Source organism: Onychostruthus taczanowskii, unplaced genomic scaffold (assembly GCF_017590055.1).
Source record: "Onychostruthus taczanowskii isolate IOZ18803 unplaced genomic scaffold, ASM1759005v1 scaffold46, whole genome shotgun sequence".
Classification (NCBI taxonomy): Eukaryota; Metazoa; Chordata; class Aves; order Passeriformes; family Passeridae; genus Onychostruthus; species Onychostruthus taczanowskii.
In genome coordinates this window covers 4,644,020-4,658,183 of record NW_024502125.1, presented here as the reverse complement: position 1 = coordinate 4,658,183, position 14,164 = coordinate 4,644,020, and the positions used below count along the sequence as shown (strand labels likewise).

The following is a 14,164-nucleotide window of genomic DNA, read 5'->3' as shown; positions in this document are numbered from 1 at the left end:
AAGTGTTCTAAAGGTTTATTTTAGTTCTCATTACCCTCTTAAATCTGTTAATAGTGAATTTTTCTTTATACCTTTTAAATATGAGCCTGTTTTGCCCTTAGTGGTTTTTTCCTGATCCTTATCTCAACCCATGAGCCCTTTAGGTTTTTTTCCCCTCCTCTGCTCAACTACAGCAGAGGAGAATGAATGAACAGTTTTTGTAGATGCCTTGTCTTTCAACCAGTGTCAAACCATGACAAATTGTAACATACTACTGAAGGGATTTTCAGAGTGGTCACTAGTGGTCAACTCAGAGCAAAACTCACTGTGAAATCCTGGCCTGAACATGCATAGCCCAGTATATGTTCAGTGTAAGTTTCTTTTCACCACAGCAAATGACAATAAAAGCAAAATGAACTCTACCTCCACCACTTGGAGGTTGCTTTGAGCAAGCCAGAGCTTTGCAGAGACTTACACTTTCTTGTTTGTGCTCTCTGTCTCTCACCTCTCTGTTCCTGAAAACAAAAACTGAGATGTCTGTGTGAGTTGGCGGGCTGCCTAGCTGCCCTTGTCAAAATGGCTTGGGAAATTTGACCAGAGTACTGAATGTTTACACAAGGATTGCTTCTACTTAATGAGCTGCTTGATACTCAAGGCATATCATTTCTGTGCACTGAGGGCTTAAATGAAGGACCACATTCTGAATTTTGATAACAGTAAATCACCAACAGAACCCACACGCAACATTTGAACATATATAAATTTGGAACATTGACATCCATGATGAATAAAACCCATGTGATTTTAAAGATAAATGAGGAAAAGGGAGGTGAACGGCACTGAGGAACATCTTTGTGCCATGGGCTGATTTACTGTAAGATCTTGCTTGCTGTGGAAGTACAGTGATCCCTGTTCTTAGCTTAGCTTTTAATGAAATACAGTAAACCTTGCTCACTTGGTCCTGCACCGACGCAGACTGGCCCAGCACATTACGAATATTTTTTTTTTATGAAACTTGCAGCAAGTCATTGGATTCCCCCATGTTTTGCCCACAAGAGCAGTATATTGTAACTCATGAAGCAGTCTTTCAGTCCCAAATGCCACGACATTCATAAAACTCTGACAAGAAGTCATTGAGGGTGAAAACAGATACCCCTGATGCCTCTCCCTTGATCACCTTTTCTTTCCTTCTGCTTCTTAGGTTCTCAATCCAACCTGATCTGGTATCTTTAGGGAGTTGGGATCCATTCCTGGGACCTTTGCTCCAGGCACAAACAGCAAACCAGCATGGCACAGGGAACCCTGGACTTAGTTTTTCCCTTCTTTGCTTTAACACATCCCTCAGACCGTGCAAAAAAACTCACTTGCCATTCTGGCAGCTACCTCTGATACAGAACTCAGTTCCAGAACAGGCTGCTCCTGGTGCTTACCTCTGCTGGGCAGGTCTCCATTGGGTGAGAAGGAGACCATAGAGTGGGGCTTGGCCCCTGCCCTGCTGCCCAGACCAGGACACAAGGCACTACAGGAGCATTAAACCCCACATCACCATTACCCTGGCACGGCTGGGTCTCACAGAGATGCAGGACAGCGGAGCTGCTGAAGGCCTCCAGGCCAGACATCACATACCATAAGCCTGGCAAGTGGGGAATAGCTTCTCATTAATAAACATGCCTATGGTCAACTGCTTAGGACGCCTTGTTGCCAACTGCACAGACCATCCAGATTTTTGAGCTACAGTATAGTTTGTCAAGCTAACATATAAAGCTACTCCGCCTTTCTGCATGGGGCGTGGCCAGGGGAGCGCACTATGAATGGTTCCTGCTGCAATGCCAATAATTATTCCAAGGAAAAGAAACATGCTCAAGGGAGTCTGCAAACCATTTCAACCAGGAATCAAATAGAGTGTTTTTTTCTTAATGGAGTGTTATGCTACATTAACGAAAGTGATGTGACATCATGAATGTGTAAGTGATGTAAGTGAAAAGCCCAATATAACAGTATTTTCAGAATGGGGGCGGGGAGGGGAGAGGAAAAGGGGAAGGAGCAGCAGACATTTTTGAAGCAGTCTTGGAAATATTAAAGAGAACATATTTGTAGCTATTAATTTGTAACCTTTTAATCTCATTTCTTCTGGAATATATATATTTCTACAACGAGGTGACACAGAAAAACACAAAATAGCCCTAAGGATATCTACATACAGCTTTCACCAGAAAATTGCCTGGGAGCAGGGGCATTAAATTTGCAACCTGCCAAAGTGGTCCACTCCACTTATGACTCGCAGCTAGACAAGTTCCTTTCAAGGTAGTATCTGTTCCTACCCACCACCTTTCTAGGATGAGGGCAAGGAGGATGAGGCTCATCAGCTGCCACGGTAGCAGCAAGACCCTGGAAAGCCAGTGCTATATCCCATGCTTGCACACTGTAGGTGTGTGCACCAGAAGCCAGAAGTGAACATGTGAACCTTCAGTACTTAAGAGACTGCAGAGCCACAGAAGCTACAGCAGCCAGTGCTCTGCACAGGAAGCAGGCTGCAAACAGTGGTTCCAAGGCCACACCACTGCTGCCAGGCAGAAGGCTGCCTGACTCCTTGCGTTTCAGACCACCCACCAGCTCAGGCAGTGGAGGAAAAGCCAATCACCACGGCAGGTTTTCCTCTTATGCTAGAGTTAGGCAGCCAGGGCTTCCTTTGCACACACCAGACACAGCACATGTCCAGGACTCAATTGTTAGGTATCTGCTCTAAGGAGACAAATCACACCTCGATGCTGTATTTCTCCCCCAGCCAGAGGAACAGCTTTGACTATTTCAGATGAAGCGAGTTACTCAATTTGACCCCACCCTGGAAAGCATTCACCTCCCAGCTTCAGAACTCAGGCACACAAAATATGCCAGTAAACTAATGGGCAAGCCTGAGTTACCAGGCCAGGGATGACATTGCCCACATAAAGGAGTCTGGGTTTGAATTCACCTTGGACAGAAAGTGAAATAAGGAAGTGTATGGCTCTGCAACATCACTGGTTGCCTGGGATGGTGTTTGCAGGCAATGTTTGCTGTGATCTCCAGCCCCGTTGTCCTCAAGTGAATGAAGTTCCTTAAGCAAACTTACCAAAATTTCAGGTCAGCCCAATCACACGGTCCAAAGCTCACATTTATAACATCAGCAAATGTGTGCCTCCTCACTGCCTTTCCCAAAAGCAGTTGTGTTTAAAGAAAGGAATGGTACTGAAGAGGTATGATAAAAATTTAAAATCTGATCTCATGAATATGCTAAGATGCTTCAATTTCTTGTCCTAGCAGTCAGCAGGTTTTTTTGAGGTTTTTTTAATGGACAAGATAAAACTTTTCTACAAGGAAATAACAAAAATATTCAAAAAAATCAATATATATACCACAAAAAACTCTACCAAAATTCCACTAAAAATCAGAATTTTAATCTTGGAATACCAACCCTTTTTACAAAGAGATTTTATAGGCTGAGTGTATGCATTCACAAAAGCGACAAACTAAGGCATATTGTCCATAGCCATGTTTGTAAAAGAAAAGCTCTGGAAAGCTATGTGACTTGATCTCATGTAAATCTTGTCAAGGTACAGGAAGTACGAGTTTTAAACATTTAAATTACTTTTGCATGTAATGGACTGTCAGTTTATACCATTATGAATATGAGCTAAATTAATTTCAAATCACTGCAACAAATACTCTAGTAAGAGCATGAAGCTTAAACAGTACTTTAAAGTGCTCATTAGAAACCCAACATTTCAATTAAGAAATGTTAAAGATATTACATTCCTTACATATCAAGTCCAAAGGTACAATAGGTACACAATCTACCATCTTGTCTTTACAAATAGGAAGTAATTTATCTGCATATCTCAAACGTGACTAGTAGCCAAAGTGAAGCTGAAAGACTATTTCAATTTGGTCAGAAAAACAACAAAACATTCCCCCCCAGAACAGTTATCCCACCCATACTGCTATGAGAATTCTGTATCTGAAGCACTGCCACTTTGGCCAATCTCCTTGTCTAATTCTCTTTACATCTACTCATGAAGCATCTGCCAGTACTTCACCAGTAAAAAATTACAGCATCTCTCTTGTAACAGAATTGCTTGGATCTCTAGAACTGGCAGGGCTTCTGTTAAAGACAAAATGTAACTGAACAGAAGAAATATGCCCTGCAATATACCACAGTTTGCACAGAGAAAAGAGCTCTTAACTAAACAGCCCATCATATAACAAAAATTTTGACAATTTTTAGTTAGTTTTTGAATGAACTCTAGTGCTTATTAAAAAATAAGATGAAACTGATTAAGAGGCATTTGTGACACATTTAAAACCCTACATCAAGCCTTCTTATAAAGCCCTAACCTGTCCCTTTCAATCCATAGATGCAGTACATTTGCTAGTCAAGTCTTGTCCTGACAGCAACTAATCAAACGCCTCCACTCACCACAAGTTTTCTGTGATTTTGACTTAACAGTTTTGCAGCATGTGGTATTACTCTGTGCACAGGTTAAGCCTGTTTCACAAAGGACTAATACGAGGTACTGTGAAATGTTAGCACTGTGCATCATTTTCATCCCCATAGCGCACATGCTTTTCAATAATCCCCTTCGAAGTACAACATGACAAATTTTCAAAGGTACAAACAACCATAAAACACAAATCCCAAGTTCACTAAAGCACAATAAAAATATTTACGTTCCTGTCATTGATTTCATGTCTCAGCTGCCATGAATGGCAACATTTTGTCTTTTCAGACTTTGCAACTGGACTTTGTCATTTTCAGACAAAGAGTATACCCACTCACATACAGTAACATGATTACAGTAAAATCAAAACCTACAAAATAAAATAACAGTGAACATTCCATAAGCAGATTTTTAACTTTAGGGAAACATTTCTGCTAGGCTAAAGGCAAAAATATGCTGTACAAAATCATGTTAACATCTGCAGTAATAAGCTTTGTTTAGCTTAGCTTAGCTTCAGCGTAGTGTGTGGCCAGCCTGATCTATGCAATTTCTTAAAAGAACAGGTAGATAGAAGATTGTAAAGCTCTACTGTTCTCTACTTGTACTCATTAGCAGATTCTTCCCTTGCAAAACATTCATGTGAAAAAATCTACTGTGGCACTCAGTTGAGTTACAAAACACACATTTATGGGCAACAGGAGATGTCAAGGTGATAACCGACTCATTGGACTGCTTTCTTCTCCTCCTGCAGCAAGCTTGAGCGTTGTGAGCTTACGAGGGGGATGGTGAGGGCTCTTACGAAGGTTGTCGTCCATCTGCAGAGAAACAATGAGAGCCGGATCTGGCAACAGCAGAATATAGATTATATGATTAGTCTTATTTGTCAGGGATGCCATCATTAATACTGGGTTGGTTCGTGCAGGTTTACTGCCAGGGCCAGCAACAACTGGTGCTTTGGTTTCTTTCCAGTCCCAAATATATGTTTGCGTTAGAGCTGCTAATCATTCCCTTACATATGATGCAAACCCAGGGCACCTGGACGTGCTTCTGCTCAAGTTATCTGGTCAAGATTACTGAAGGAAGCAACACCAATTCCAAGAGGTCAAATATTGTAAAATAACCAAATGTTGTGAGAAGGCAGATCAAGAGTCAAACTGCTAACAACAATGGATGCTTCTGTATATTCAGCAGCATGCAAGAATAAATCTTTTGAAATCAGAAATGTTTCAGAGATGCTGAATGAATTTGTATTAGTTACAAATTTCAAAAAGTATGTAATAAAGCGCTTGTGATTAAGACCTTTTCAAAGACAGATTAAAATTAATCTCTGTATATAAACAATTTACATTTTCATAGGAAATCACTCTAATGCCCTATGTGTAATGTGGTCTGAAAAGGTTTAGTTGGTAGAGAATAAAAGCACAGGGGAGATCTGCAGAGGCGGTCTAGTCTATTCCATTTCTTCAAGTCAGGATCAGATTATCCTCAGTCATACCTGACAAATGTCTCTGTAACCCATTATTTAAAACTTCCACAGCCACACCTCAATGCCAGAAAGAACATCAATAGCTAATGCTACAAAAGCTGATCATAGTTAATGATCTATTTCACACACTGATCTCTTTCAGGAAGAAATGCCTTCTACCCTTTCAGTTAGAGTGTTGTATCTGCATGAAAAGGCTAATCCTTCACAAGTATTTTTCAGTTAAGTTGTATAGCTTTTGATAGGTGCTGAGTGACAGCCTTAGAAACAGAGAACATAAGAAAAAACAGTAGAACAAGCAGGAGAAGAGTGACTGCCAGGTAGTTACTACAGCATGCAGATGGGAGCAAGGAAAGCTGGTGATCAGTCTTAATTTGCAGGACCATTTCTGAGTTTTGACCAATACATTTTCCACCTCCTTAGCTGAATGTACACTTGCAGAAAGATACCACTCCTCTGTTGGTGTGCACACCTGCAAGACAATGTTCTTTTGGTTGTATTAAAAATACTTTTTTAGTGCAAGGCTTCATTAATTCCTCCTTCCAAATGATGTAATATTCTTCCCACCTCTCTACACACTCACTAGAAAAGAAGTAATTAAATAAAGTCCACTGTACAGTTGCACTTGCCATGCAAAGATATCTGTGAACAAGTAACCACAACAAAGCAGTAAAATTAAAGATACTGAAGCAAAAGTAACCTTTTCAATCAAGTTGGATTCCTTATTTACAAGTTGTGTGAGTTTCTGCAGATTAGCATCTGCTGTATCCTGTCCAGCTGGAGAATGGCCTAGAGAGCGAAGGCAGAAAGATGAAGAGTGAAAAAGTATTTACAGAAGGTTTTAAATTCTTAAAAAATAAAGTCACATTGAAGAGAATTCATGCAATATTTTAACGCAAAGAAGAATTTAAGTGAAAAAGCCATTCCATGTGAGAAAATAAGGAGTACTAAGCATGAGCCGTAAGATTTTGCCAATGCTTGACAGAATCTAAAACTGAGTATTAACGCTTGCTTTTAATTTTGAATCCTTTCTGCCCAACTTTATAAGTTTCTTCATTTCCCCACAGAAAGTCTAGCATAAACTACACAAAATCTAATCTGCCTTGGTTCACAAATGGAATCCTGGGGTACTAATCCCAACATGGGTACAGATGACAAAAAGGAGAAAAGAAACACTACTTACCTGAGACAGTTAACCTGAAGTAGCATGTTAAAATATCATCACAAAATCGGCACAGGTTAGGAAGCTGTTTCAAATGCTCTTGCAAATGTACCCTCGGGAAGCACACTTTATAAATTGGTGCAAGGAAACCAAACACGAAGGCATCCAAGGTGGTAGGCCTAAAAAGAGTGACACAGGGAAACATTGAAGTGACTCAAGATAAGACTTTTACGACTTTTAAAACCTAGTTTTCCATGTATGTCAAATAGCACACAGGACAGAATATAGTCATCCCACCTTTGCCTATCAACCTGGTAAATGCTTTGTACCAACTATCTACTCCTTTCAGCATCTCTTAACTGGAGACAAGCTGAAACAGTAATGTCAGCATCACGACACAGTCATGCTGTCCCATCCATTGATAAGCAAGCCCCTCTAAAACACCTTTCTGGCACCATAAAAATTGTGCTGGGCATCAGGGGACCAGGATCCTCCCTCATGGAGTGGTCCAACTTCAACTGCTAAAGAAGAGGTCATGCTTTTCAGGACCTGTTGGCTCTATGTTGCTGGCCCTATCTGCTTTCTGCTCTGCATACATACCTGTATGCATATGCAACTCTGCCACATTCCTGTATGCATGCATACAAGAATAGTGTTCCTGGACCTACATCCTCCTCCCATGAGGGCAGTAGTAGCACCTCAGCCTAAAGCATTTTTTCTTACATACAAAGCCAGGAGGTGACATTCAGTGGCTAAGAAAGTTGTCTCCAGTGCACCTGACATTTTCTTAGCAACTGTGGGAAGCATTTTCCTCTCTGTGGAACACAGCAGGATAAGAGAGCCACCACACTGACTCAGGCTGACAATCTCATTTGTACCCTGTCTGCTCATTCAGATTTATCTGAAAGGCAGAGTGTGAAATATAAAACTACTGGAAAGCACTTTTAACATTCTGGCAGGGTGAAAAGAAGAGAGAAAGTTCAAGTGTTCATAGAGTGGTGTGGGACCGTTTCATTAGTCATTTACCAAAATAATTTTTAAAAAAATCACACTTACGTATCTCCAAAGAAAAACTGAGATGTTCCCAATCTCTTCGACAGGAGATTCAGGCACTCCTTGGCATCCCGATATATCTGATGAGACACAAGAGCCCTGGTGTAGCCAGGCTGGTATGCACTGCACCATTCATCGTTTGACAGTGTGCTAAACTGTTTAAGTTCTTGTCTTTGACAGAACCAACTTACGAATTCCTTACTGCACAACCCATACCTGTGCTTCCACTTCAGTGAGACTGTAGAGTGGAGGGCCTCCCTTGGTCAACAAGATCCTGTTCAGTGCTTCCCTAGACATCTTTCCAGGCAGATACAAATTCAGCGGGAAGGCAATCCTTGAGGCAAACCACGGCTTTGTCACACTGCAGTAATTTTCAGCCTCAATCCAGAAAGTGTGCAGCTGTATCAGCATGAGGAAAAATGTAACTGAAATTTGAATGACATGAGTAGACATCTCAAGACACTTGATATGAAAGACCTCTCTCAGGAAAGCTGAACTAGGAATTATTGTAATTTAAGGCTATCAAGCTCTGTAGAGGAATATACTAATCCTCTGAGTACAGGAGTACATGAGTAAGGAAATAGCTACATTCCAAATAAAGAAAAACACCAAAGATATTAAAGAGATCTATATGCATCTGCACAAAATTACATATACACTATGTATGTACAGATACGTACACACACATAGAGTATATTGAAAATACATTGCAAAAGAGTTGCAGACATACAGCAACAGGTTTGAACTTCCTGGAATTTTGTTTTGGAATTTTATATAAATCTTAAAATACAAGATAGTATGAAATTATGAATTTGAAAACAAGGTCAGCTGAAAAGGCTAGCTCATTACACCATCTGGTGAGAGTATTTTTCGCTGTACAAACTACGACGAAGTCATTCAAAAGACTCAGTATCTGTGGGTCTTATAGCTCTAATGTAATTACACTGAAATAGTGAGGGCAAACGGCCATGTCTTTAGACATTATATTTAGAACTGAAAAAATAAACTAGTTATGGGCATTTTGATTTATTAAAAGTTTTAACTCAACAGTTCAAAAGGCTTTAAGTTGTGTGTCTCACATCAGCATATCTTAATCAAAAGTTTTTCAGGAAATCAAATTAATCAAAAAATGGCCACAATAAAGTGTTTTCAGGATAGTGTTTCCCAAAGAAAAACAGAAAAAAAACCCTAAGTAAGTGTCCTTTTAAAATGTCTTTCATAAATCTACTGTTATTACTTGACACTCCACAAACACAGATTTATTTCCTTTCCAAAAGTTGCTAGGTAGTAATTCCAAAAAACAGACTAAAAAACAACTATGTTCCAGTCAGTGCTGGGGCTGAAAGACTTCAATGTCTCTCACATTGGGCACCTCTCACAGTATTCAATTCCAAGCATTTGGACCATTACAAAGTATTTATTAATATTTACCAGAGCAGGAAGCAATTTCTCTTCAAGTAATGCAATATATGCCAGTGTATCAGCTCCTTGTTTTGCAGACAAATCATAATCAGCATTGTATTTCTAAGAATTAAAAAAAAACAACAGACTTAGGATGAACTTTCAAAAAACATTATCAATGGAAAGCTACTTCAAACTTAACACCTATCAAGGCAGTAAATATATAAACAATTTTTGGAACAGAAAGCATGCACTCACTAGAATTTTCCTTCTTCAAGCCAACTCTGCCAAACCTTGTTGCACCTTGCTTTTCCATCTTTCCATTCCTAGAGCTTTGGGCCCTCCTATTTCCAAAATAATTCTTGTGTCTCCTTTCTATTGGTTTCCAAGCAAATGTCCAGTGATACAGAGGCAATTTTTCAATACTCAGGGATATAAGAAACCTCTGGTAAATCTCCACTGTTATTTTTCAAAGAGCATCTGACACTTCAGAAGGTGTAAGCATAAAAAAAAAAAGTGTGCATTCCCATATTTTTCTTTTAATGAACATTCTAGAAGAAATTGGATGGTAACAATGTAAGGGAGCAAATATACAGCAAAATTAATGCAGTTACTGACTGAACTTTTAATTCTAACAGTGGATTCTCCTACAATACATTATAAGGATTGAAAAATTGGGGGGAGGAGTGAGTAGATTTGTTTCATTAATTTATAAACAAAGGGCCAGTGCTGACACCTGAACATCTGAAAAGCAAGCATACAATTGTTATACTTTAACACAAACAAGGGTTTTTCCCCCCAACATTATGGAGCCTTTGGTATTCACATGAATACCAAATTCAATTCAAATTAATCTGAAACTTCAGAATTTCAAAACAACTGTCTAAAATTCCATCTCAGCTGCAGTTTTCTGTTTTTCTCCCCACGAAGACGTGAAGTTTCACTAACATGGCATTCATCAGATCATATGACTAGACAGGAACTGCATTTCTAATGTAAAAGCAGAATAGTGGGGTAGAGGACCATCTTAGGATTAAAAAGATGATGCCATGGTTTATTAGGTATTTTTATACTTTGTGAAAAGAAGAAATTGTGCAGCTTTATTTATTCTTTGTGTACAAAACATTAAGAGTCCTACAAAAGGCAAGCAAGAGGCCATAACCTGGTGTGCACCAAGAAATGCCTGCAGACCTTTCTATGTTGCAAGCTATAGACTAAAAACAATGCTGTAGGTATTATCTTTCAAAAAAAGAGCACTAGGAAATTACCCATTTAAACTGTTAACCTAAACTATGATATCCTAGGTCTGCAAAGGCATAATGACATTAAAAGTCTTATAATTACAAGCAGGGTGATCAGCAAGAAACTACTCAATTAGGGATAGTTTGTTGTCCTTTTCAATTATTTTTTATTCTTATTTTTAAATCTTTCACACAACTAATGATCAAACTTTTCAACAGCAATTTCTTGTCTACCATTTTGCAATTCTCATGCCTGTATGAGAAAAAGAAAAGCACTGGGTCTGAACTAAACTCCAGGTTTTTGGAAGCCTATATCAGTGTACAAAGGAGACATGCAAGAGTCACTGCAAGTCAAGGAAAATAAATCTTTTTGAAAGAGACCTACCTGCTTTCTTAAAAAGTTTAGTATTTTTGCTGGCTGAGAAATAACAATGTCTTCTGATGACAGGACTGGTAGATCTCCTAGAAGGCATAAATAATACAGTCAATTTGTATGGATGACTTCTAACTAGAAAGCAATCAATCAGGGTATGTACTTTTCCTTTTCTCAATAGCATGCTATCATTTTCCTAACATGTAAACTTAAAATTTTACAGCAGGAGAGTTCCACCAAGGTTACAAATACTTTACTAATAAAAAGTATTTAAAAGGGCAACATCAAATCAGACTGAAAACAATGTTTTTTGCTAGGCATCCAAAACTTTGAAAACCAGGCTACCTGTCTGGATTTCAGATGTTCATCTTAAAACAAAAATTCCTGCTCAGCCCAACTGCCCTCTCAGTTCATCTACCTCTGAGCCTCTTCAATTTTTCCTCTGTCCTTCCTCTCCAAATCCATTGTAACCATCTTTTTTGCTCTAGCCTTGCTACAAACAATGTCCAACCTACCACTGCATAACCATGAATTACTAAAAGAACCATGTACTTCCCTTCTGCCAGAAGTTGACTGGACAGCCTTTAGTCACAAGACTGCAGGATCAAAGCCTATAGAGTGCAAAGTCTCTGTAACAGGGGCTACCTTACAGCACATTCACAATAGGGCTGTCAGAATGAGCCCAACAGGACAGTCCTAAATTCTATTAAATTATCAATTATCACCAACAGTTACTATTTAAACTACTTTCTTAGCTGATTTTATGTATTTTTCTTATGAGGATAGCCCCCAAATTTCTACAAGTCCACCCAGCTACTTCTTGGTATTTTCCCCTAACAAGAAACAACACATTGAAAAGCAAGAACCAAAGGCTCAACTTCTGCATGAATACAGTACTGCCTGAACTGATAACGTGGTAAGTATAAGCGACAGAGGACTTTAACTCTGCAGTGATTTTACTTCTCTTAAACACACAAGACAATAACTGCTGAGCAAACAAATAAGTAATGAATAGAAACATCCAAAACAAAGAAGTCCTCTCTGACAGCTTACCTTCACCTTTTCTCAGCCAAACCCTCTAATTCAACACAATACCAAACATCCCAGCTAATGTACTTGCTGAGGCTCACATTCCACTTCCACCTCTACCAACTAATTAAGCTACAGGTAATTAAAGAGCTCTTCCATACACATGTCTAGTTACTACCTTCATAAATATGCAAAGTGTAAAAAGCTGACAAATTTGCTTTCACAACACCACCAACTCAGACTGAATTAACCAGTTATATACTTGGCATTACTGCTTTGTTAACTGTCTGTTGCCGCACCCATACACATTTTAATAAACTGTCCTCTGGAGCAGTTTATTTATGACTTCCATTATTTCATTCTCTCAAATTCATCACATTTGATCCTGTGAAGTCATTTAACTGGGGCAGACTGCACTCATGAACACAAACCCAATGCAAACACAGAAACTGGAACATACATTTATAACACAGCTGTGATTAGAGTAATAAAGGCTGCAAAGATGGTACCTTTCAGAGCTCTCCAGGACTTATTTATAGTAGTCACTGTCAGGGGAGCACCAGAAAATTTGGCGTAAGCCTGCAATAAAGATTGGAGGGCACGGAAGAAAAGCCTAAAACAGAGCTTCAGAAGTTGTGTTAAACACCTTCGTGCACTGGGGACCAAGCACCAGCAGGTGCGCGACGGGTTTCGGTTGGGCTTCATTGCCCTAAGGAGGCTCCAGGGAATGCTGGGCAGGGGCCCCGCAGCCCACGGGAAGGGCGGCAGCGCCGCCGGGAAGGGCTCGGCGCCGCCGGGAAGGGCGGCAGCGTTGCTCGCGTCTCCCGCGGGGAACGAGCCGGGCGCGCACCGCGGGCCCAACATCCCGCCTCCCACCCCCGGCCTCCCCCGAGGCAAGGAGCCCCGCGGACGTTCGTGCGAGCGGCAGGCAAGCCCCGGGGCCCTCCCTCCTGCGCCGGACGGTGGCCGCCGCCCGTTACCATGACGGTGAGAGACTGCGGGTGCAGGGACGGCAGCCCCCAGTCTCCTCCCCAGCAGCGCAGCTCCATGGGAGCCGCCATCTTGTCCGCCGCACCGCCCGGGCAGCCCGGCGCCGCTCCCCCGCCTGGCGGCGCCCGAGCGTTCGCGGCCGCGCGCGGGCCCGGGAGGGAGGAGGGCGGGGAGCGCCGCCCGCAGGGATCCGCCTGCTCCCGGGAACCGCCGGCCGCGCTCCGGGCGGCGAGTCACCGAGTCGGTCGGGTTGGATACGGCCTGTGAGATCACCGCGACCAACTTGTGGCTAAACACCGTATCAACCAGACCATGGCAGCAGGTGGCACATCCGGATTTTCCTTGAGCACCTTTAGGGATGATGACTCCACCACCTCCCTGGGCAGCCCATTCCAGTGTCTAATCACCCTTTCTGTGAGGAAATTCTTCGTAATGTCCAGCCCAAAGCTCCTCTGGCACAGCTTAAGACTATGTCCTCATACTACCCGCGTCCCTTTCCAAAAGGACACCCCTGCCCGGCTACAGCCTCCTTTCGGGGGAAAGGAGGTAATGAAAAAAGCGGTAAATATCTTCCCGAGGCGCCTCCTTTTAACCAGGCTGAACAAACTCGGCTCTCTCATCCCCTCCCCACAGGACTTGTGCTCCAGCTCTGTTGCCCTTCTGTGGACTTGCTCCAGCACCTCCATGTCCTTCTTGAATTGAGAACTACGTCCTCTTGTCCTATCACTAGCCTGGGAGACGAGACCAGGGAATAAGGTCATTTCAGGTTGTGTCCAGGTGGGGGTCAGCCTCTTGGGAAGGGACATGGGTGGCCAGTACTTGTGATCCTCTGGGGAAATGCTGCAGCCATAGTCCTCTTCAAATGCTTTTGGTACTATGTGGCTGAACCCTCACCCTCCAACCCTGACACTGCACACAGAGTTGTGACTTTTCATAGGAGCAAAAAAAAAGATTGTGGTTCTCAATCAACCATTATGA

The 14,164-nt window shown here is 41.4% G+C and overlaps 1 protein-coding gene across 4 annotated transcripts; it reads right to left on the bottom strand.

The window, feature by feature from the left end:
• Positions 1–3,391: 3,391 nt before the first annotated feature.
• Positions 3,392–13,278, bottom strand: MTX3 (metaxin 3). Of its 4 annotated transcripts, none has more exons than XM_041414704.1 (9): positions 13,177–13,278; positions 12,706–12,775; positions 11,180–11,256; positions 9,584–9,676; positions 8,369–8,551; positions 8,156–8,232; positions 7,121–7,278; positions 6,638–6,726; positions 3,392–5,295 (listed from the first exon to the last, which is right to left on the bottom strand). In XM_041414704.1, the coding sequence occupies exons 1-9, from the start codon at positions 13,255–13,257 to the stop codon at positions 5,176–5,178; spliced, it is 948 nt and encodes a 315-aa protein (XP_041270638.1). In that variant the 5' UTR covers positions 13,258–13,278; the 3' UTR covers positions 3,392–5,175. The 4 variants fall into 4 exon arrangements, with proteins under 4 accessions (XP_041270638.1, XP_041270639.1, XP_041270640.1 ...); XM_041414705.1 differs by having other exon boundaries at positions 3,392–5,269; XM_041414706.1 differs by lacking the exon at positions 6,638–6,726.
• Positions 13,279–14,164: the final 886 nt, after the last annotated feature.

Coding starts and splice junctions, on each gene's coding strand:
- MTX3 (XM_041414704.1), bottom strand. CDS start 13,257: ATGGCGGCTCCCATGGAGCTGCGCTGCTGGGGAGGAGACTGGGGGCTG. Junction 9,677..11,179: donor TAAACTTTTTAAGAAAGCAG/GTAGGTCTCTTT, acceptor TTTAATTCTTAG/AAATACAATGCTGATTATGA. Junction 8,552..9,583: donor AGAAATTGCTTCCTGCTCTG/GTAAATATTAAT, acceptor ATGCTGATACAG/CTGCACACTTTCTGGATTGA.